The 23836-nt window shown below is 47.5% G+C and overlaps 1 protein-coding gene and 1 long non-coding RNA gene across 5 annotated transcripts in view; one reads left to right on the top strand and one right to left on the bottom strand.

Annotated features, from left to right (window-relative positions):
* Positions 1-1575: 1575 nt before the first annotated feature.
* Positions 1576-18038, bottom strand: LOC114016706 (uncharacterized). Of its 4 annotated transcripts, XR_008732152.1 has the most exons (8): positions 16555-18038; positions 14204-14365; positions 10561-13859; positions 10357-10452; positions 9539-10129; positions 4475-7924; positions 3788-3902; positions 1576-2276 (listed from the first exon to the last, which is right to left on the bottom strand). It is a non-coding gene; the product is annotated as an uncharacterized LOC114016706 (long non-coding RNA). The 4 variants fall into 4 exon arrangements; XR_008732153.1 differs by having other exon boundaries at positions 3788-3894; positions 4475-4529; positions 6509-7924; positions 9539-13859; XR_008732151.1 differs by having other exon boundaries at positions 3788-3894; positions 9539-13859.
* Positions 18039-18115: 77 nt separating this feature from the next.
* PTH1R (parathyroid hormone 1 receptor) overlaps positions 18116-23836 on the top strand; it is a 121849-nt gene continuing 116128 nt past the window's right edge. The window contains exon 1 of the mRNA XM_005442331.3: positions 18116-18628. Within this exon, the coding sequence (XP_005442388.1) occupies positions 18554-18628 (75 nt within the window). The 5' untranslated portion in view covers positions 18116-18553. The remainder of the gene's footprint in view (positions 18629-23836) is intronic.

The following is a 23836-nucleotide window of genomic DNA, read 5'->3' as shown; positions in this document are numbered from 1 at the left end:
TTAATGGATAAAAGTGACCCAGAAAGCTGTCCAGCAGATGCTCTCCAAACCACCTGTAGTCCTGAAGAGATCAGAAGAGTGCATGCTATTTCTCCTGTAGAAATTCCTGGCCAGCCAAAGTGTGTCAGTACTCATACAAAGGAGAAAACCTTTTCAGCTTTCTCAGTTAACATAATGATTTTGTAATTACTCTATTTCTTTTGGCTAAAGGGCCTCAGTAACTGATTTTTTTAATACATCACAATTCCTTCTTTTCGAACCAGCAGACAAATAGAGAACACAAGATGAACAATTTCTCTCTATGTGCCTCTAACTTAGAAGGTTGGTCAGACCTCTGACTGAAAAAACCTGGAGAAACCCTGCTGTCGATGCTAAGCAACCAGAAATCCAAGAGGAATGGGTGGTTTTCAGATGGAGAGTATAACTTCATTAAAATTGATCATGCAAAGATTGTTCCAGTCAAGCAACTCTCCGGAAATCCAAAAAAAATGGATTTCCATTCCTGATATACACCATCAGTTCACCCTTTTCTGCATAACCTGGCTCTTGGCATCGTTATTGACTGCTGGTGGCAAACCAAGAACCTCCAAGGGCCAGTTCCCAGGCTGTGAAGTGCTCAGTTCCAGAGAAATCCTAGAGCATCTGGGCATTTATGAATTCATCCTCAGGGCACAACCACAATTCAGTAAATAACCTTTCAAGAGGGATTAGAATAAGAAAGCTTGAGTTTACTTTAGTAACAGGAAAAAAAAAATTATAACCTACTCCATATAAAACTTTGAAGGTTAGGCAGATCTTCAAATTGGAAAACAAAATGTGAATATCAACTCTGTTTTCCTTCACAGAAGAGAATTGCCTTTCTCCCCACTCCTCCTCTCCAAAACTCCCTCTGGGAAACTTGAAGGACAAGGTCGCTACAGCACTTAAATTTCTTTTAAAGATACTTAGTCAAGCACAGTCGATATCAGTGTCAGTCAACATTAAAGGGATTAAGAGTTTGAGGTCAGATTTAGCTGACTTTGGCTCTTGGTTAAGTGGAAAGCTATGGTTATCTCTGCAAGGAGATGCAACTCATTTATTTTGACAAGGGAACCCAAATACCCACCTTTGCAAAGGAGGGACATTCATCTGCTGAATATTGGCATTTACAGTGCAACCGTTGTCACTTGGCGTGCTCACTTAGGGCATCCCCCCCAGCCACCACAGGCCTGGAGTCTATTGCCCCATTTCCCTCACCTGACAAAAGCTGGCCTCTAAAACAATCAGATTAATTGTCATCCTATATCCCCTCTTTAATCTGTGAAGAAGTATCAATGCCCTCACGTGCATCTCGAGTGTCTAAGCATGGACCTTGGGAAGCTTCTGACACCTGACTTCCATAACACTGTTGTGGGATAAATTCTACCATAAGCAATACGGTGAGTCCCATAGAAAACCTTCTATTACACTGCATTTCTTAGAGCAGCAGTTATGAACTAAGAAGAAGAAGAAAAAAAAGCCAAAATACATAAATAAAAAGACGAAAGACAGAAAGAAAAAAAAACCCTCATAGAAACAGCAAGCGTCAGGGTCCGACTCCACTGTCTGGTCCTCCATGAAAAAAACAAGTTTATTTTGATATAGCAGTCTTGACCAGGAACTGAAAAGGTCTGGAGGAAAGATGAGCTTAAAAACTAGATGCAAGAAAAAACCTGATTTTTTTACATTGTGGGAGAACTAGGATGAGCTTCCAGAGGAAGGAGGAAGGGTCTGGGCTTTAAATATTTTTGATTCTAATTACAAACATCAGTCTTCCAGGGATACCTTGCTAAGTGCACACAGGATTCCTCTGCCATATATTATGGGAAGAAATAAAGCTGGTGTCTTAGATATTGCAGGTTCTCCTTGTGTGCCAACTGAGAACTGAGAACAAAGGGAGACACGCCGATGCGATCTCAGTGAAAATACATAATAATGTACATTATTACAATATTATTACAATTAATACAAGACGGGAAGGGGAACAGAAGGGTGTATTGGAGAGAGAAGGGGAATGGGATAAAGAAAGAAAAGGGAAAGGAAAGGGAAAGGGAAAGGCAAAGGAAAAGACCTGTGAGACAGACCCAGTCCTTTACGCTGGTGTATCTATGTGATGTTTAGCGGATTCCCAGGCTGTTAAATGAGATCATTACTGTTTTTCTTTCCATATTGTCTTGTTTCAAAGTCAAGATGTTGGATGTCTCTTTTTCCCTCTTGCTCTGTGCTTTGTCTTTGCATTTTCCATTACTGATTTTGACCTAGGATAAAATTTGTGCCAAAAAAAGAAAGAAAGAAAAAAGTTTAACCATTGATTTAGACTGAGCAAGATTCATCTGCCCTAAGTTGAGTGTCTAAAAAACAGATGGAAAATGCTGAGCCAGTAAACCTGGGTTATCTTTACAGCCAGAGGAGAGAAATGGGCACCTGCAGAGCTAATGTGTGCCATCTCAAGATCAGTGTCTAAGCTGGGTGAGATTAATTACTCCTGGACTCTCATCTTTATCTACCTCAGGGCGACTAGCTCAGAAACAGATACCCAATGCACATCTAATATAGGGAAGATGAATACTACCTTAATATTTCCAAGTTTGCTTTTAACAGTATTTTATGAGGCAGTGCCAAACACTCTGTCAGAGCCAAGACGTAACACAGTCTCCTAATCCTCCCTGATCCCATTATCTTGTAAAAACTGAAAGTATGTGAGGTTGAGATGGCTTGTTCTTGACAGATCCACAGTGGCTGTTTTTCATCACCGTATTAGTACCTCCAGGTGCTTATGAATATATAATTAATTCATTCCAGTATCTTCCCAAGACCTAAAGTTGGGTAACGTCACCTGCACCTTCCCTGATCCTCCTTTTTCCCTCTGCATGAAGATCAGTTGCATCTCTGCCTTCCTCCAGCCAGCTGGGGCTTCCTTGCAATCTCAGCTGTCAAGGTATTCCTTACTTAGCTGTCTTCAGAGAACCATTTAGGCTGGAAAAGACTGTCTTCTCTTCTACTCCTCTAGGTAAAATTTGGGGGTTTTGAAGTATCTTCTTAAAAAAACCACCGGGCTTTATAGAAATAAAATGCAAAAAAGCCTCAGAATATTTGTCTTCTGGAGTCTCATTTCAATGGAGTAATAAGCTTATCCTAGCTGCTTATTTTTTTATTTCTTACATATTCACAGATGCTTCCCTAGCATTTTTCTTTTTGGGCAATATGGGGGACATACTGTATAAATGGTAATTAACTTTTCAGCTCTGGCATTCCCATTTGAATCCTATGCTTTCCTAACTCAAATATGTTCAGTCATGTACCTTTGTCCCCACTCTGACCTTCTCTGGAGACAATCTAATTCCCACACTGAAAAGTTTCAAGAAAGGAGGAGGAGGAAGTATTCCTGCCACAGACACAAACTTTCTAATGCTTCTCAAAACTTCTATTCATTGACTTCAAACTGCCTCACATGACAGCTGGTGCCAGTGATTTGTATACCTGTAAAAGAATCTGAAAACACCACGGCAGATTTTGCACTGGACTCAAAATGGATTTTTGCTCACCCATTCCACATCCAGATGATTTAATGAAACAGAAGAATACAACAGTAGATTTATATTACATTTCTATTTCAGGGTCCTGGCAGTCACATTATTGGGCATAGTGTAGATAAGCAGAAAGACACTTCCAACTTTAAATTATTTTTCTACTGCACAAGATCAAATCAGCTACAGTTCTCCCCGGCTTAACAATTTTGAGCTGAGACACAGGAAATCCAAGTGCCCACCTGTAGGCATCGCCTTCCTGCTGCAAATGTCCTTCTCTGAGTCCATCACAGAGTGTTGGAGAAGTCAGTTATTATTTCCTTGTAAATGAAGAGGAAGCTGCTACTGTCTCCCAGTCTTGAAAAAAAAAAAAATTAAAAAAATAAAAATGCACCAAACTTTCTCTTTGCAGACTATATTTAAGATCTTATGTTTACTGCTGACTTTCCTCCAGGCACTTTCTGGTTTGCCTGGGTGTTACCCTGCAATCTTTCCCTAAGAGCCCCCACTCAGACTGACAGCCAAGACCCCTGGGAGCAGCTTTGGTGTCTCACTCAGCTAATGGGAGCTGGATGGGCGCTGCGGAGAGGCACCTGCCAGCCCCATGGGTGGCTGGGCGGCAGCGCATGGCATCTCCTCCCAGCCCCAAGCTCATGTCAGATCATGAACAGGAACTGTCATGTCTTGCATGCACATGGCAGGACTCAGAGCACTCAGTAATCACCTGTGGGAAGCCCAGAGCACCTCGGTGCCCCTTGAGATGTTCACAATGTGGTGGCACGTCCGTGCTAGCATGTTGAAAAAGGATCACCCACTGGTTTTGAAGCAGAAGCCACACTCGGAAGACTGACCTGCTGTGTTTCATGTAAAGAGTGGCTCCCACCCCTCATTCCTGACCCTATTCCCCTCCAGCCCATCCTGGATCTCACCTGCTGGAACATCTTTCTTCAGCACTGTGGCCCCACATTCCTTTTCCAAGAGCTGCTGGAAAGGTCGAGGAGAAAGAGAGATGATGTGGTGAAGAGCAACGGCAGAGGGAAAGAAAATGAGCAGAAGCAGGTTTGAAAGCAATGCTGCTCCAAGGCACGTCCCTCTCTGCAGCGCCCCAGCTCTTCCCGGTGACGTGGTGCCCTTCCCCTGGACATTACATGGCCCACTTACACAGTGAGAGGAGAAATTTAAGATATCAATCCTAGTGATCACTTCTAGGTCATAATCAATTATTTCTCAATGAGGGGCAGGTGCTTTTTGTTTTCAGCAGCAATGTCATATTCTGGTCATTGCACTTGGCCTGGAGAAATTATGCTTCTTCATCAGTTGACGATGCACGTTTAGACCTACTTCTCAAGAGAGATGAGCAAATGAAGAGGAGGGGGAGCACAGCTGAAATCACAGTTACTGTGTTCTTATAGTTTTTATTTTCTGTTTTAATGTATCTCATTTCATTACATGTCAATTTATGTATGTATATCATTTTAGATATTCAAATACATTTTATATATTTATAAATTTCAAAATTTTTTCTATATTAAAAACTCCCATTTTACATGTAAAAATCAGAACTGGAGAGAGAATAAATTGCAGACCTTCCTTAGTCTGTAGGGTTCAGGTCCACCTTTCCTGATTTTAAAGACAGAAGCCATTTCATTTAACTTTAGGGTCTTGAGTCACTTGGTTAAGCACAGGCGCCCCGTTACACCTGGGGTGCCTTGGACACCAGCAGTGCTAGCAGATAGAGCAGGCAGATCCCAGAAGCCACTTTCTTAAGCAAAGTGCATCTTTTTCTCCTGTCATCTTCCAGCAGTGGGCAGAAGCAAGGCGGCCAGGTGCTGGCTTTCTGAATGCTTTCCCTTGGAATTGGGGTGGGAGGGGAGCAGATGGGTTATTCTGGTCCCTCCCTGCAACATGCCAGCTTCCAGCCAGCTTCCTTATGACCCTAGCCCTGCCTGAGAGAGGTGGTAATGTTGTTGTTCATCTTTTGCCCCTGCCATTTTCCAAGTTTCTTCCTTTTTATTTAGGAGTAAAACAGGAGGAATGGCAAAGTTTGGGGTAGCTTCTAACAAAGACGAAAGAGGACATTGTTCATTGCATTAATCTTGCAGGGGAAAAGAATAATTTGGCTTCATTAGCTAAGAAAATAAAACCAGAGTTATCTTATGATGAAAAAAAATGCATAGAATGATGATTTAACCACAAAATTTTTGTGCAGAAGGCTCAGTGACTTGGCAGCATCCAAGGAAGGGCAGCAAGTCTCTATCCCTGAACAGATCCTCTCATATTTACTACTTCAGAGAAACAGTCATCCTATCTTCTTAAAAAAATAGAGCTTTTCTGATAAACATGAGACTCATGGGAAAAGGGGATTGCTTTTACGAGTCTATAGGGTACGAATGGAAAAAACAAAGGTTTTCAGCCCACAAGCAACTGCTTTCAGCCTTGTTTTCTGAACATCTCCTTCCAGGCTTCTCTGTTAAAATATTTGCATGTTTTTCCAAGTGCATCGATGGTCGGTGAGAGGAGAGCATGCCGATCTAAAACTCTGCCTTATTTACAGTCCTGGACCATCCCTGTTGCACCGGCCTTGCTATTGATTTTTGAGCCAAAGCTCCTGCGGCTGTTGCAAGGCTTTCCATGGCAGGTAAAACTGGTTTTCCACTAGCAGCTGGATGTGTGAATAAGGACAGAGCTGGGACGGGGAATGTGGTGACTTCTGCAGGTCTGGAAATCTGGTGGGGAAGAGGTACAAGACAGGCAAGTGAGGGGAGTTTTCTAAGGATGAATGGTGGGATATGGGACACTCACATGCAGCATCACAGAAGCCGTTTCTGCTGTACCAGAGCCAGCTGATATTTGCTCTTTCACTGACCGAAAGGCTAAAGAAAATCTGAGGACTAAGAGTGCACCAAGCAGAAACCGTGTTCAGGGAAGGACGCCAGCCAAAGAAGCCCCTTCTTCTTCCTCACCCTTAGAGACACCACCACAAGGAGAGCTCAGGAACAGGGACACGGTTGTCCCAATGAGCTGTACAGCTTGTCCAGCTGGAGGATCCTTCCTGAGCCAGATTTGTCATTCTCTGCAGGCAATGGTGGCATAGGGAGCATCGACACGTGTCAGCCTGGTCCAGACAACACTCAGGGCAAGCTCCAGCAGCTCCTGGGGAACTGTGCAGATGGGGAATACAAAGCAGGAGGTGATCAGAAATCACCGATCACCACCTTTGACTTCCAGCAAGCCTGCTGGCAAGTCCAACCTAAAAAAGTCAGTCCTACGGTCAAAGGGGAAATACAGCCCTGTTTTACTCTGCCTGGGTCCTCAGGACAACAGCAGGAAAAGAAAAGAAAAAAAAAGAAAAGAAAAGAAAAGAAAAGAAAAGAAAAGAAAAGAAAAGAAAAGAAAAGAAAAGAAAAGAAAACAAAAGAAAACAAAACAAAACAAAACAAAACAAAACAAAACAAAACAAAACAAAACAAAACAAAACAACCACACACACAAAGAAAAGAACACCTGCTCATTGAAACTTACACAGATTTTACTGTGTAAATCATGTTTAAAACTCTATCCTGGGTAGCTGGTGGCAGTTCTTCCATGCTTTAGTTTCTTATTTCCATTTAAAACATAATAGTTATATAAAGCACTAACTGGTCATAATGAAAGATGGATATTAGCCCCACTCCTGCAAGACCAGCTTGGGTATTACTGTGTTTCTTCTAGTGTGTAAGTGCTGGTATTATTTCATTGCTGTACCCCAGGATGCTTTCTTTCAGAGTCTGTGTTACAGGACAGTAGGAAAATAGCCCATAATCATATGTTGCTAAAAATAATTGGATACTTCATTGAGGCTGCAGTCATTGACACTGAAAATATATGTGCGTTAGTTTTTTTCTTTTTCCAGTTTTGCCTGATGCAGGCTGGAAGCTTCAATCAGAGATGACTTCTTTAAAGCCATCCACTTTGATAAAGGAGACTTTGTAAAGACTGAAAGACCAGCCAAGCCATTTCTCTGTTTGTGAAAGAAAGCTGTAAGGAAGTTCAAGAGCTGAAAACAAAAGCCACATGAGTTGTACACCAATATGCAGCTGAACCTTTTTTAGCAGCAAGCCAAGTATGAGAAGCAGCAGATTTCCAGACACTCAAGCCTCCAAATCAAGAGGTAACTCCTGCTTCTCAGTTAGATGCTCTTCTCACACCTCAGGATGGGGTGGGGGTCAGTGCTGTGATAATCAGGGGTGATGCTTCAGGCCTGGATAGCAGAGGCAAGTGACATAAACAGGCTCCGTGACTCTCCGGACACCTGGCAAGACCTTGTCCAGGCTCTGTGAGAGCAGACACAATGCTGAGGTTACCTGTCCCAGAAAGCAGGAGCCGGATTCGGACTGGTCCTGCCAAAACACAAGGACAGGGAAGAAAGGAAGGACTCCTGCGGTCACATCTTTTAATATTGCCAGGCTATCCCACCCATCCAAGCCCTGACTTTCCAGCTAATCAGGCGGTGGGGTGTCGGGCATGGGCTGGGGCAGACCCTGAGGGAGTGATGACCATGGTCCTGCTGGAGGGGTGGCAGTGCAGATGGACAGGAGGCATGGGGCACTGGGACCATGTCCCTGGTCAGGATTCTCCCAAAGTCCCGTCTTTCAGAGAGGGATGGACTTTGTCAGGAGCTGAGTTTGCCATCTGTGCAACTGGAAAATCAACTTTTGTTCTTTTTTTATTTTTTTTTCTTAATCTCAGAATTGCTGATCCAGCTCAGATGAAGAGTATCCTGTCTCCAACAGCACTCGTAAGGGATAGCAACTGAACAATGTGCTGTACTGAAAACTATCAGCAGTACCACTAATTACCATAAGAACAGCATGAACATGTACTGATGGTTTCCCACATGCCTTCCCAGGCCTCTGTAACCCCTAACTCAGAGACCTCCTAGGGCACAAACATTACATTAGTGTTTAAAAGTCTTGAATGTTTTTCCCTTCTGTTAACTCATCTAATCACATTTTGAATGTATGCAAAGAAGATCCTGTGCAGGCGGTTCCACAGCTTCACCACCTGCTTGTGAAAAGCCGCCTCCTTTTGCTTGCTTTGTAGCTACCCTGAAATTGCCAGTCCTGTCTTCCCAATCTCTTTATTAGCAGAGATACCTAACTGCCATTTCCCAGTGGCCGTCTTCTTGATTTTCATGTATCTATCTCTTCCCTATCGCCCTCCTCTTCTTCAGTACCCTCTTTTCTAGGTTGAAAAGTCCAGGTCTACTGCAAGGTTATGCTGACAAACCAGGATTCAACCCAAACAACCTATAAATTACCAGGGCTTGAAGTCACTGACATCTGTGGTCGGAGTTTTCCTGGACAGGGCTGCACTCCTGTCTGGGACAAAGGTTGAGGATCTTCCTAGGCTGTTTGGGGAACTGAATGAAAGATTTCATTCAACTCACGAAGCACAGGCATCCCAGTAAGCTGCAGCTTTGTGTTGCCTGCAGTGTGCAGCAGCAAGCTCCAACAGCCGCACAAAGAAAGCTTGTTTCTACACACACACACACACACCCCGCGTTGCTGCCAGCTCTGCAGGTTTCAGGCCATCACCTTTGAACGCTTATCAGAGCTGAAATGGACTGTGAACTCCGGGGAAATCTCACCCCAAGGCTGTTCATGAGAGTCCCTCACATGTTCCCCACACGCTCAGCCAAACAGGCTCATCAGAGATAAATAGAGCTTTATGAGGGCAAGATGCTATATACTGCTTTATGGCCCCAGGGAACAGGTTACAAGCTCAGCAACTGTTAAAAAAAAAATAAAATATAATATCCCTCATCATTCCCCTATCTGACTCAGCAAGGATCTGGCTCACAGCTAATGATAAGGTGATTCCAGCTTCTTTCGTCCCACTTGCACAAGCACTTTGTGCGCAGGTTCTGAGCGCATTACAGCCACTGCTGCAGAGTCTGCTAGTTTAGTCTCCTATCTGCGATTAAAAAAAATATATGAATAAGTATTACTTACAAAGAACTCCTTGTCCAGTCGCAATTGGACACAATCGAAGTCTAGAGAGAGTCCCTGCAGCTGTGGTGTGCTGTGGTTTTGCTGATGCTGGAGTGGGAGAAGCTGTCCCATCCTGCAGGACGCAGGCAGCTCTCCTCCAGGTTCTCTCATCCACAAGCCCTGGAACAAGTCTGAGAAGCGAGTCAGACTCCCCATTATAGCCAGACTTCTCCAGCTGTTTTAACTCCATGACGGTCCATCAAAGCTGCCTTGACCCATGCCAGCAAGGGATCTGGCCCGCTTATTGGCCTGCGTGACTCCATGGTGCAGCTGGCAGCTGCGAAAGGGCTCATTTGGAAGGCAGCGTGGCTGGGATCAACATCACTTAAGCGATAATCTGCTAATCAGAGCTTCTTCTGTTGAAGTAATGCTCCCACCTCCTCGTTCCATGCTGGCAATTTTCTTCTGCAAAGCTTGCCAAATTGTTTCAGCCCCTGGCAGTTTCAGAGGGGTTTTCTTGCTCACCTCTGAATGGGAGTTTGCTCTTGGTTCTGTAGGTTGGATGGCAACCCAGGAAAAGGATAATCTGATTCAAACCCACAGACATCCAGCCTGTCACACATGCAGCAGAGGTGGGGGAGAGGGGAAAACAATTCTTTTTAAAGAGTGATAGAAGACCTGGTGCATATGGAGAAAAGTACGCAGGCTCAAGACGCTTCTCCCTCAGGGTGGGAATGAGATTGTTCAGTGGTGTGCAGAAATCACTGAAATAGCTAAAGTGTGATGAGCATCGGGCAGGGTAACTACATGTGAAATGTAGCATAAAACCTCTAACTCACGTTGCTGTTTTGGAAGATGGAGCTGGTCAATCAATGAAGACCCTCCCCAGGAAAGAAGAAAATGAGGACAAGGCAGAAGTGGCATCAGTTGCTGCTCTGCAAAGAAGACAAAGCCCTGGTGGTAAATGGGTCGCTGGCAAGGGAAAACCTCACCTGGTAAAGAGAGGAGCTGCAATGCTCACCCTGTTCCCTTCTTGTGCTCACCTACTCAGCAGTGTCTCCCCACAACAGGAGGATGAATGAGGGCACCCTGGAGACCCACAAAGCTGCAGAGCAGGCAGTGCTGGATGCTGATGACTTCTGCCCAGCATGACAACTGAGGGTTCAACAACTACAAGCTGGAGCTGTGTTTCCCTGTCCTAGCCCTGCTCCAGAGCCCAGACTTGGATCACCAGCCTGCCCACCTCCACCCAGGCTCATAGCATCAGCACAGATCAGGCCTACAGCAAGAAGAACAACAGAAGGAGAGTGAGAGAAGAGCCCAGGATGCTTCACAGAGCCTGTCTGTCCCACCTGCTCATCAGGAGTCCAACAAAGGCTGGCATTTTCAGGGCTGCCTGGATGAAGAGAGGCTGGGAGACAGTCATCCATATCCCCTCGTCTTTCCAAAAATGCAACTAAATGGAGGCCCAGCCCATTGCTTGGAAGATGGTCCATGACCTCCCCAGACACTTTCAGTCCTGTTTGATGGAAGGACTTGAAAAAGCTCAAAAAGGACTGAATCAAACCTGTTTCGAAATGAAAAGCAGAAGAGGACAGCTTTGCTTCAGCTGAAGGCCACTGCCTGAAGGCATTGGCTACTGTCCCTGCTGCTGGTTTCTTTCCTAGCCCAACTGTTTTTCACCTGGCCTGCCTAAGATAGCAAATGCCTCAAATGACTTGTGAGGGAGATCTCTTCTTCACCTCCAGCACTCCTTTGTCTCCCTTAACCCAAGCCCTCAGCCCCACATGCCTCAAATCCCTCTTCTCCCAAACTGGAATTTCAGCCCTGTGATCCTCCCATTGCTACACTTGCTGCATCTCCTCATGCAGGGCACCCAGCCCCATGGAGATGGCTCACTGCCAGCTACCCAGACCAGGACCCCAAGGCACGACCCATAACCTGCTCTGTCACCCCTCCAGCTGCCCATGGCTGCATGCACCACCTCCCAGGTCTGCCCAGCTTCCATGGACCCAGGCGGAGGTACCCTGCTGACTGGAGATATTCCAGGTCTCAGGCTGGAAGGAGCTACCACTGAGAATAAAGGTGGCAGGTGGAAGGCAACATAGGTGCCTCATCCTATGAATTGCAGGTTCATCAGAATTTTGTCCCATCTCATGATCCTCCTGAATACAGCACGTAAATCTTTTAACATGTTTGTAGTCCCTGGATAATAGCTCAGGAAGGGACACAGGCCAGAAAGAAGGTGGACATGGCTGCTTTGGCACCTTCTAAACCATTACCACAGAGTGTTACAGGAGGTGTACAGTCTCCTTAGTCCACCCCTGACTACAGATCACAAGCAGTCTTGCACGCTCCTACCTAGAGAGAAAATAATGCTTTGCGGAGAAAGGTAAGCTACTTTTAAAATTTATTTTTAGATTTCCCCTATATATAAAAAAATTTTTTTTGACCAAGAGTAATATTTTTGCTTAGGCTGATTTCCTATCACATGGAGGCAGGGAAGCAGCATTTAGAAGGAATCAAAAGAAAACAGAAAAGTACTGAAAACCAAAATATTGTTCTAGGAAGGGTTTTAACAGTTTAGACTCTCGCTTCCAGCTCTTCATGAGGATTCACTGGTTGTTCACTAAGGCTGTATGAGAAAAATGAGTGTATTTTCCTTGTCCTGCCACTTTACTTGCAGGACAGTCCTGTTCCTCAAGAACTAAATGCTTATGGAGAAGGTCAATGCAAGGACCAGCAAACAAAAGACAGCTTAGAAAAAAGGGCAGCTGTTTTCCCTACTTTTTGGGTGGTTGACCAATGGTCGATGCTGTGTTTCAAAGAAAGGACAGCGAGGATATAATCTGACATCCCTGGAAGCCTTGACACCAAGGTGGGTTGGGTTTCTGGAGAAGATCTCCCCACTGTGAAGGCTGAGAGGAGTGGTGACTGAAAGGCTGTGAGTGGAGCGGTAGGAGAGAGTGGGACAGAGACCCACCTAGGTCTAACAGCCTCCCCATCTTGATATTCAGATGGATTTTTTTCTGCTTGGCAAAAAAGCCTCCAAACTTGTTTCATTTCACGTGACCACATCGTTCACATTGCTGACAAAGATGGGCAGATGCATGCCTGGTCTGGTGCCAGGCCAGATACCACATCTGCAGCAGAAACTGCCAGACAAAAAACCAACCACCTCCTCCTTCAGCTTAGCAAGTTGGGACTGTGTTTGGCCTGGGAGCCACTGAGTGGGAACATCTCTAATAGTGTTTTCAGTGCATTGTGGCACCTCTTTGGTGTCACTTTTCTTGAGTCCCTCTCCACAAACTCATCTCTGACAGCTTCCCCTGTTCCACCTCCTCTCTCACACCTCCTTACTGATGAGGTGAAAGCCACTGTCCGCCTGCAAGGAGACTTCAACTAATTTTGGTTGGTTTTTGGGCTGAACATCCAGCCTTGCCCTTCCTTTCGCACAAGGCAGATCTTCAGGCACGACTACCCAAGGCATAAGGAGTGAGAGTTTTGAAGCAGGACAGTCTTGTCCTGGTCACAGAGGTGTCTGACGGCAAGGACGGGGAGGTCTTGATCTCCACCGGCGATACCAACACAGGCTGTTCACTCTGCTAACACTGCACCACAGCTACTGAGGCACCAAGAACTAAACTACAGAGGGGCTCACAGCTTGCCCTCAGGACCCTCATACGTATTCTCATTTTGCTTTGACAGAAATTTTCACCTTGGATTTTGTCCATAAGACCCAGAGCAGATGTTTCCCTTAAAAGCTGACAAAGAAGCCATCGCACACCGCTTTCACCGTCATCTCAGCCAAGAGTTATGACGTCAGCCTTGTGCAAACAGCGCCAGGCTTGAAGTAGCAGGTCTCCTTCATACCCCTTCACTTGTCTGCTCACATTAAAAGCAAGCAGCGACATCAAAACTCTCTTCTTTGCAACACGTACAAACCATACACTGAATATAGCCAGAAATCCATGGTGGCCATTTGGCCTGATGCACAAACCTCATTTAGCCAAAGTTCCTTCTTGTATGTTTTGGCCTTGACTTTGTATACAAAACATGAGCAATAGCCAAGTGGAAAAAAAGCAGCAAAGGCCATCTCGTCCTCCACAACATTTGGTCGTTGGACCGGCTCCTTACACAGTGCGGGACTTCTGCAGTGCGGCTTCCAGCACCACCGTGTCAGCCCCTTCCCTCCCCAATCAATGGCTTTGGCTGATGTAAGCCGCAATGTTTCACTGAACCTGAGTGACTCAGGAGAGAAAGGACAGGAGGCCTTTTATCCAGGATGGGATTTCAGCTCCTGCAAAAGGGAAGTGTTCACCCAGTTGGGAAGAAAACAATCCTGGAAGAGGAGAGGTTTATTATTAGGCTGTGTAAAAGTCAGTTAAAATATAGAGCTGATTCCCAATAGCAATCATTTCTGGCCAAAACCTTAGCCAGTTTAAATTGATTATGCTTTTTTTGGATGCTATTTTACATCAGTAGAAGGATCTAAACATCTGGAGAGGTTTGTTATAAGATGTTGGAGAAACTCATTTCAAACCTGTGCCATCCCCAAGGGTCTCCTTAAAATAGCAACATTACAAAGCCCTCTTTTACTGCCGCATTCCTTCGTGGTTCATTATATACACGCGCATGGATACAATCTCAAAAAAAAACAAAACAAAACTTAGATGTCTGAATTACCTTTGCCTTGATAGGAATATAAGCCTGGGACAGAGCTGCTAAGGAGAATGGAGTCCCCCGGTGGGAAGACTTCCAAGCAGGGACCTCACACACTCGCACGCCTCATCCCAAACAAAAGTAGGCACCTGGACATGCAGAATAATTCATCTCACCCTCAAAAGCCTGTAGAGAGAGAAAGGATCCTCTTAGAACCAGTGCAGAGAGAATACACAGGGTTTAGGGATGATGGGAGATGACAAAAGCATTTTTCTGGAGCACCTGCTCAAAAATAAACTAGAGCAGTAGAGCTGCTTCTTGTCTGACCTTGCACAAATCAGCATTTCCAAGGATGTTAAGGCCTAAAAGCAATCCTTGTCACCTCGCAAGTCAGACAGGGACTCTTTTCATGTGGGGGAAGAAGTGGGCAGGTTGTTTGGGGTTGATGTGAATGGTGAAGATGCTCACATCTGTCCACCTCTGGTACTGGGAGTCCTCGGACCTGATTCACTGCAACTTTAGAGGACATCTGTATCAACCACCCCCACAGCCCAGCTCTTCAGCGCTGTCCTGCTTTCCTGCTCTACCCAGAGGGTCAAGAAGATGACGAGCTGAGCAGGGTGGCACCCAAGGAGACCTCTCCTGCGGATCTGAGCTTATTCACAGCAGTGGCAAAAACCTACGTGGGTGATGCTGAGCTGTGAACGGAACTTTGATTCTTATGGCTGCGTCTGAGAGAGGGGTGGGGGCTGTGGGGCAGTACCTTGTCCATCCTCACTTGTGCCTTGCATTCAGTGGTCAGGGGGAGAGTTACAGCTGCCACCTGGGGAAACCCCCCTTTGCACTTGGCTGCAGTGCATTTGATGCCCATCCTTCCGAAGAATACTCTAGCCCTTGCACTTCCCATCTTCCCAGATGGGAACAGGCAGAGAAATTAATCACGCCCTGACTGCTATACCAAGCAGGGGGGCTGACTTTGGACCTAAGGAGTCCTGAGGAGTGAGTTTATTTTGCTTGTGGATAAAGGGGAGCCAGGAAAATATCTCCCATAGTCTTGGTGGCCACGAAAGCCAGACACAGCCAGAGTCAGATTTCTCCACTGCAATTCTGGGCAAACTTTAAACTGGGAACTGTTTCCTTCATGTGCAGCTTCAGACGTTCGGTAGTACCTGCCTGGGGAGAAATACCAGCCCGGAGGCATCCCTGGTTCAGTCTCTTACCGTGCACATGGGGGACTAGGTACAGACAGAGGACCAAAGGCTGGACGTGGCGATCTCCTAAAGCGCATAGGTTCCACTTTATTTACACCACCTCCTCCTCCTGGTAGCAGCAGGAGGTGGGGGCATTTAAATATACAAGGCTTTCCCCTGCTTCTCCCAGGCTTCTCCCCTCTCTCCAAGAAAAAAAAAAAAAAGAAAAAAAAGCAAGGGAGCTGCCATGAGGCCCCTGAAACTTTGCAGTGGATTTTTTTAACTCTCCTTCTCAGAATGACTATAGAGCCCTGAGTACATATTTGCTCAGTCCGCCCCACACTTAAACACACACAGATGCTCGGCTCCCCTGGGGATAGGGGCTCCCCCACCCCCAGCCCCCCCTCAGTCGAGCACAGTGGGCAGAAACAAGCCAGACCCCACGGAACAAACCCCATCAAAGCTGGAAATACCTGTGCAGAGATTCCCTAAGGAACCCCTCTCAAACCACCGCCCCTCTCCCTCTTGAGCCCCTGTCCCCAATAAATATGTTTTTAATCCCTGCTATAAGAGCTTGAAAAATAGATTGGGGATTAGCCCGCATTGGGGCGGGGGGGGGGGGGGGGGAGTATGGCTTTATTGCTTTTAAATCCGCCCCCCCCAGCATCCCCATCTCCCCCCACACACACACATGCACCGCCTAACTAGAGGCATGTGTCGCCTGCGAGCCGGAGGGAAGGGGGTGGGACAGGGGTGGGGGGGGTGGGACAGGGGTGGGGCGGGCGGGTGGGATGGGGTGGGAGGGATGCAGGAGTGACCCCGCGCTTCCCAGCCCCTCGGTCACAGGCTGGGTACGACCTACCAACGGGGTCCCGGAATGGGGGGGGGGGGGTGTGTTATACCTTGCCCCCCCCTCCCCCCCCGCCCCCGCAGCTGGAGAGATCAGCTGAGGCTGGCAGGGAGAGGCACGGGGTTTGTAGGGAGGAGAAGGAAGAGGAGGAGGAGGAGGAGGAGGAAAAGATTGCATCAAGAGCAGAACTTTTTTTTCCCCCTCTCTCTCTCTTACAGGAAGCCCTACTCTACCTTAGCCTTGGAAAGAGCCCCTTTTCATAAAATTAGCTGAAGGCACCTATTCACAGCCATGGAGCTGTGAAAAAAAAAAAAAAAAAAAGGCAAGCAACAAACCGACTGTAGAGTTTGGTTTTTTTTTTTCTCTCTCTCCTTTTTTTTTCTTTGCTCCAAAAAATGAAACAGAAATGCACACAGCTCCACTCTGCGAAAATCTGATGTTTTTACCGTCTGCTCTCTGACAGATCTAGAGAGGAGGTTGGCTTTTTTTTTTTTTTTTCCTTTTTCTTTTTCCCTCCTTGCCGCCGTTCAGCTCCTAAATATCCGCTGCTCCTACACGGAAAGAAGAAGAAAAAAAAGAAAAAAACCCAAAAAACTACCCAACCCCAAACCGAAAAGGCAAAGCACCACACCATCACGGCTTGATTTCCAGAGATCCCCCCGTGCGCCAGCGCGGAGCGGGTGTGCGCTGCCGGCGCGCCGCATCCCTGCGCATCCCTGCGCGCTCTCCTCCCCCGCCGAAAAAATGAGGGGGTGGTTGCTGGAGCCTGCTGTCGGCTCCGGGATAACCCCCCAACAGCTTGGCTTCGGGGGTGGGGGGGTGGGGGGGGGGGGCGCGGTTGTTTGGGTTTTTTTCTGTCTTAGTTTTATGAATGAAACCTCCCGGCTGAGTTGAGAGTAACATCCCTCCCCTAAAACTCTGAAAAGCTGGCGAAATCCCGGGGGGAGGCGACTCCCCCCGGGCGCTCGGCAGGGACTCAGCCCCGGGGGGCGGGCGGGAGGCAGCGCGACCCCCCCGGCCGGTCCCCCGCGAGCCCTGGGAGGCTGCAGCCTCCCCCCCCCCGCCCTTCTGGCTCCTCCTGGGCACGGGATCCTGAGTCCATGCGGGTGCGCTAGTGGGGGGTGGGGTGGGGTGGTAAATTAAAAAAAAAAAAAAATTGAAAACATTTTTTTAAAATTAAATTAAAAACTAAAGAAGAAAAAGTTAAAAAAAAAAAAACAACAAAAAGAAAACAACAAAAACCCCCAAAGTAAAACAAAACAAAACAACGAACCAAACAAAAAAAACCCAAACCAAAACAAACAAAAAAAAAAACCCTGAGGATTTCAGAACATTTCACAGAGTAAATGAAAAGCGTTTTAGCCGCGGGAAAAATAATAATATCTAAAATAAACTCCTTAAAGGGGGTGGGGGGAGCGATCTTTCAGCCCCACGCTTTCATGCCGTACTCAATCGGCTTTTTGAAACTGCAGATCCTTTGAGACAGAGAGGGAGAGAGAAGGAAAAATCCCGATTTGTGACTAAAACACAGTGCGACCTGGAGAGCTGGCAGAATAAACCTATTGTGGGGCCGAACCGCGCCGGGACCCCCGGGCAGGACCCCCGGGGGCCGCTGCTGGCGAAAAGGTAATTGCTAAGGGGAAATATTTCCAAGCTTTCGCTTTTTGTAACTTTCGACTTTGCCATTTGTTTGCATGCCGAAAAGAGAAGACTTAAAAAAAAAAAGCTGGGTTTTTTTTTTTCTCCCCCCCTCTCCAAACCCCTCTGAAACCTAAAAGATAAAATTACTGGATCTAAAAATAAAGCAGTGGTTAAAGCCTCCCCCACACCCCCCCCCGGTCCCCCACCCCTCCCACCCCTCTCGCCTTCCTCCTCCCGCCCTCCCTCCCTCTCCTTCTTTCTGTGTGTTTGCGTTTGACAAAGAAATGATTTGAACTTCCCACTGCTTCATAAAAAGGAACCCGAGGAGCGGTCCTGCCATGTGGATGTGATTTTTCCTGCTCCGCGGCAGATGCGCCGGGGGAGCCGCCGGCCGCGGGGGCTGCGGCGCTGAGGGAAGCGGGGCCGCCCGCTCCGCACCGGCTGCGCGGCCGCTCCACCATGCGAAAGCGGAGCAAAGGACCGGGGCTCCTCGTCATGTGCCTTTCTGGCTAAAACTGTGGAAACAAACAAACAAGCAATCAAACAAACACAAATTCTGGAGCGGGGGGGGTGGGGGGGTGGGGGGGCGGGAGGGAAGGAGAAGGAGAAATCATCTGCGACCGGAGCGCTGGAAGACCTCTCGTCCTCCTACTTCCCTGAGCGAGCGTGGATGCTGGAAGGAGCCTCTTGGATATGGGATCATATCTGGTGTATCACAGCCTGGGTTTGATCCTCTGCTGCTCCGTGCTGAGCTCAGTCTACGCGCTGGTGAGTCCCTCACGTTCCCCTTCGCGGTCCTGCGCGGCGGCTCCCTGATGAGTAATTTACTGTATGTAGCAAGGATTTAGAAGGCAGAGCGCTGGGATATTTTTTTTTTTTTTCCTTTCAGCCCAGTGGCTTATTTCGCTGGCAGTGTGTGCAGTTGGTCTGGGAGCTGCTGCTCCAGATGAAATTAAAATGTCTGTGCTTCCCCAAGAGTTTGAATCATTTTTAAACCCCTCCGGACAGGAACGCGTGCAGTTTGACAGGGGGCTGGGGAAAGCAGTTGGGAGATAATTTAAAAGACACCTACGGGTAAAGGGCAACTTTTTTCCTTTTCTTTTTTTTCTTTCTTTTTTTTTTTAATCCACACCCCTTTCCAAGACGACAAATTTAATTTTAATTTAATCTTTTTAATCTGCTTAATCTCAGTGAAACAGTGCCGCCTTCTCCGGCACTGAATTTGGAGAGGACCTTGGTGTGCAGGGCTTGCAGACAGTTTACACGCAGGAGCATGAGAGTAGTATTAACCCTTTGCTACTTGGCACTGTTTTCACCTGTTCCTGCACACACCGAAAGAAAGTATCTTCCCAGAGGTAGCAAAAAGGGCTAAAGTATGTCAAAACCGCCTTGGTGGCAGTGATGGGGAGTGGGCTAAGGTCTGCAGACCCTTCTCTGCAGTCCCATGTGGTCTCCAAAGCCCTTCTGCAGAAGTGAAGGGAAATGTCACACAGCATCAGCCACCAGCTGTTAACCCACCGGTGGGCACGCTGCTTTGAGGTGTGCTGTCCTGGCTTTCTCCATCCCTGGAATCACAGTTATTCTACCTTTTCCCAGTGCCTTCTGGTGTAGGAAGAGGCATCACCACCACCTAAAGTGGCATCTGCTTTCTGTGAGGGATGAAAATGTGTTTGAAAGGAGTGGGCTCACCCTGATCCTGGCTCCAGCCAGGTCCTCCCTGACCCTCCAGGAGCCATCACCCTGGGTCCTGTCCCCTGGGTTTGGTAGGGACTGCTTGGGACCTTGTGTGGGGCTGGTAGGGGGGTATTTCCCCCATATGTCCAGCATCGTGTTAGAGGGAAACACCAATAAATGAGGAGCAACAGCCCCTCGGAAAGCAATCACTGTTGCAGTCCCTCCCTGTCTTCCTCTACCTCTAAGCACAAACAAACCTTTCAAAACGTGAAGAAAATTGGGAAGACCGCTTGTAGATACCTTGAGGTTTTAGTGTTGGTTGAGGTTTCTCCCCTTTTCTGAGGCTGGATTAGCATCTCGGTGAGCACGTCTGATTTAGGGCCATATCATGACAGGGCAGGTCCTGTAGCACCTGCTACCGCCCACCTCCGCAGCTCTGCTGCTGCTGAGGTCAGCACCAAAATTCCCACTGGCTTTGGTGTCTCTGTTGATACCAGTGAAAATGTGGTTTGTGAAACGGCCAGATTGGAGCTCAGCAAATCAGGACCTGGAAAAGACAGGCGAGGTTGCAGAATGCATCTCTGGTCCCATTCTCAATTCAGTCTCCTCTCCCAGTACATCCCGCTACCTCCAGAAGGTGCAGAGGACCAAACAGTGAGCCAAGTGTCTGTCAGCTGTCTCATGTTCCCAGCAGGTATTTTATTTCTGATACCCCCATCACAACAGACACTTTCCGATCACAAGCAATGTGCTCAGCAGCGCTGGTGGGCAACAGGGGCTCATGGCTGGAGCAGCTGAGCACGTCCCATGCACCAGCTCAGGGTGAGCTGGACCTGGGCATAAACCAGCAATAGCTCTGCCAGAATCATAGAGGGTCAAGAGACCAGGGCAATTTGCTGGGAAGAGCTAGGAGAAGAATGCACAAGAGTATTTTGCTTGGTTGCATTTCCAGAAGCCTGCTCCTCTCCTGTACTGGTTTAGGGTCCTGCTGCTAGAAACCCCATTTGCTTTAATTAAGCCCAGGCCACCGTGCATGTTTCAGACACTTCCCTTGCTTTTCAGACCCACTATGGACAGCTGGAGGAGTTGCCAGAAGGTTTCAAAAGTTGTCCTGAGAATTCAGGGGCTGCAGAGATGTTGTGTGTCCCTTCCGGCATCCACTTAGGCAGAATGAGAAGGTCAGCCTAATGTCACCCCACTGTACAACAACTTGTGAGGCAGGGAATAACTTGCAGGGTGCTTAGAGCCTGACTTCTTTTCACTGTTGTTGTTTCTTTCCCAAACTAACCTGATTTTTAAATGAACTTTGAAAACACAGAATGGTATTGACTGCATGTTTCAGCATGGTGATGTCTTGTTAGTTACACTATAAGAAGGGTCATATATATACTTGATATCTGGTGACCAGGTCTGAGTGTGTTTTATGTGCTGCCATCAATAGAAGTCACCGAGTGCCTTCCTCCTAGAAACAAGAAGAAAAAATCAATGAGCGTAGCTGCAGAAGGATGGGGATGCAAGGACTTAATTTAGAGGCAGGCTCCGCAGCAGCTTCAGGCTAAGCTAAAAGTGGTACCCAGCAGAGCAAAGCAAAGCTCTGTTGTGGCGTTGCAGTCAGGAGGATTCCCACAGACTGAGGCAGCCGACCGCTCAGAGCTTCAGGGCACAATTCATCTGTCTGAGGCTGGAAAACTTAAATCTTGAGAGCTGTGGTCCTAATTGCTGAGCTCTTTGCAGCTCAGTCGCTTTGTGTCTGAGAGCTGGTGATACTGAGATAGGGCAGAGCATGATGCAACCTAAATGTGAAGCTGTCACTGTGGTTATTCTTTTTGTCAGCCAGCAAAGATGATAGTAAAGGCACTTTTTGAAGTGAGAGTGCTGAAGCAGGGCTGGGAAATGGTTTCTTTGATTGCCTATGTCACCGGTACATCATCATGGGGCAGGACGCTGGCAGCTGGATCACTTCTCCGCAGCACGAGGGGTTGCATGTCCCTGTATTGACTGTAAACCAGGGTGGGAAATTCAGCACATGGAAAAATGCTGTGGGAGTGAGTTCTTTCAAAGTTAAAAGTGTCTGTGCAGAAATCAAGTTCCCCCTGGCCCTGGCGAGCCTGTGGCCACACAAAACCCATAGCAAGATCAGCATCCCTGTCCGGAGCTTTTGAGGGGCAGCTGAGAGGGACAGACCTTGATGTGGGGTAAAGTATTGGGTGAAGCTCTGCTCTCCTCCAGCTCCCCTGGCAATCCAGAGAAGTCATCCTCCAACATTTCCCTGGGAATATCATGAACAACACCTGCTTAAACCGTGAGGGGGATTTTGCTTGTCGACTGAGCTCTTTGTGCCTGAAATCTGGCAGCATGAGGGAGTAAATTTGGGTTAATTCTGCTATTTGGTCCAATAGCCAGGGAAGTGAGATTGGCCTGAGCCAGATAGCCCTGTAAAGATGGGCTTGAAAAGTAGATGTGTGCAAAAGGAGCTTTAAAAGTAGGGTCTGACCTCAGCAGAGCGCAGGAGAAGTTAAGCTGCAGGCACTATGATTTTATCTGAAAGACACTGCCAGAGCCCCTTGCAGAAAAACCTCCCCATGTCCTACTCCCCGCTGAAAGCCCACAGTTTGCTTTGCTGACCCCTTCACTTTTCATTTTGATGCCTTCTCTTGCCAGTCTCAGCCTGGCAGCCCCCAACTCAGTTGTCACTGGAGGAGATATTCTGCATCATCATCATCAGCCCCCAGCCTTCTGCAGGGCTTTGGACCAGAATAGCTCCATTTTGGGAAACAGGTATCAGCCTGAGCCGGCTACAGTCGGCTGAGCTCAACATGATGCAGGGAAGCAGGTCTGTGTGATGTATGAAGTGGGTAGCAAAAGGGACCCCCACTTTACTGCAGGGGTCTTGCATTTCAGCAGTGCTCGGTGCCTTGCAGAAGGTGCTGCACATCAGAGCGATGCATTTTGGCAGTTGAATGATCTCGATGCCTTTCTGTTTGCTGGAGCCTGTAGTTCCCCAGCCCTGGCCCCACTCGGGCTGCTCGGGCAATGCTCAAGCTTCCCTCTGGTTTTCGCAGAGAAGCTGTAGCACACACACACACACCACACCCAGAAATTCGAGGGGTATCATTAAGGGATTGGGAACCTTTTCTTCCAGATATAACCCAAAGCAGGGACAAGCTTGGCCAGGTCACCTGCAGAAAGACCCCAGCCCCTATTCCCAAGGGAGCTGCATCCACAGCAGCATCAGTGTTAATCTCTGTTCAGAAGGTCTGGTGTAAATCAGAAAGTTCCCACTAGAGCGATGCTGGAGTCACCAGCTAGCCAAGATCCCAGCGCTCAGGCAGCAAAGCAGCTGTGTTAAAGAGTGTGGGGTGGTGGTTTGCTCTGTGACTTCTTGTTCCTCTGATCAGACTCACATCTTCACAGTTCAGGAAAGGGGAATGATTTGAAGTTGAATAATTTGTACCTGGAAGGGAAAGTTAATCATATTCTGCCTCAGAATACAGCCCATAATAAAAATAATAATAATCAAATAATCCTATCTAGAGATCCTGCAAATCCCAACTAGCTGTCTAGCTTCATTAAATAAAGACAGGCTCCAAGTGCAGGGAAACAATGTCTGAAATGTTCTTCCCTCCACACACGCTTGGGAGCGTGCCCATCCCTGCCTCGTGTATTTATGAAAGATAGGATTTTTGTTATTGTACATCGGGATTAGCAGATATCCCCGGATTGTAAAGTACTCAACCACAAAATATAAAGCAAACAAGCCTCCGTGTCAGGGTAATGCATGGGCTGTGATTTCACCCCATGCAAGCCAAACAGAGCCCAGCTGCCCGGTGGCAAGCCTGACCTGAGCAGGCTGGGGCTGCTGCGAGCTCCCAGCATGGGGAAGAGGAGAAGCAACGGGGCAACTGCACACAGGGGGGGAAGGAAGGCTGGAGGAAATGAAATCCGAGGTGTGCCTTTTAGGTCCAGGCAGTTGTTGTTTGGTTTCTGGCCTCCTAGAAATAGCCCCGGAGCAGTGTTTTGAGATCAGTGGGATTATTCCAGCTAGGGCACTGTGTCTGCACTCCCTGCGAGGGGTACCCCCAGCCCAGACAGCTCAAGCAGAGACAGCTGCTGCCCCTGCCACCACCTCCCTTTGCTCCCATGTCCCTTTGAAAAATGATGCTGAGAGTCGTCCACAGCTGTGTGTTTTCCTGGGCCAGGTGTACTGATAAGGGACTCTCCCTGGGTGTAAAGATGCTGGCTGGAGGATTTCCCTCTGCTTGGGAAATTCACCGCTCAGCCCCTCCAGTAAATTCAGTTGAA

The sequence above is a fragment of the Falco cherrug genome, chromosome 4 (assembly GCF_023634085.1).
Source record: "Falco cherrug isolate bFalChe1 chromosome 4, bFalChe1.pri, whole genome shotgun sequence".
In the NCBI taxonomy this organism is placed as follows: Eukaryota; Metazoa; Chordata; class Aves; order Falconiformes; family Falconidae; genus Falco; species Falco cherrug.
This window is presented reverse-complemented; position numbering and strand designations above follow the sequence as displayed.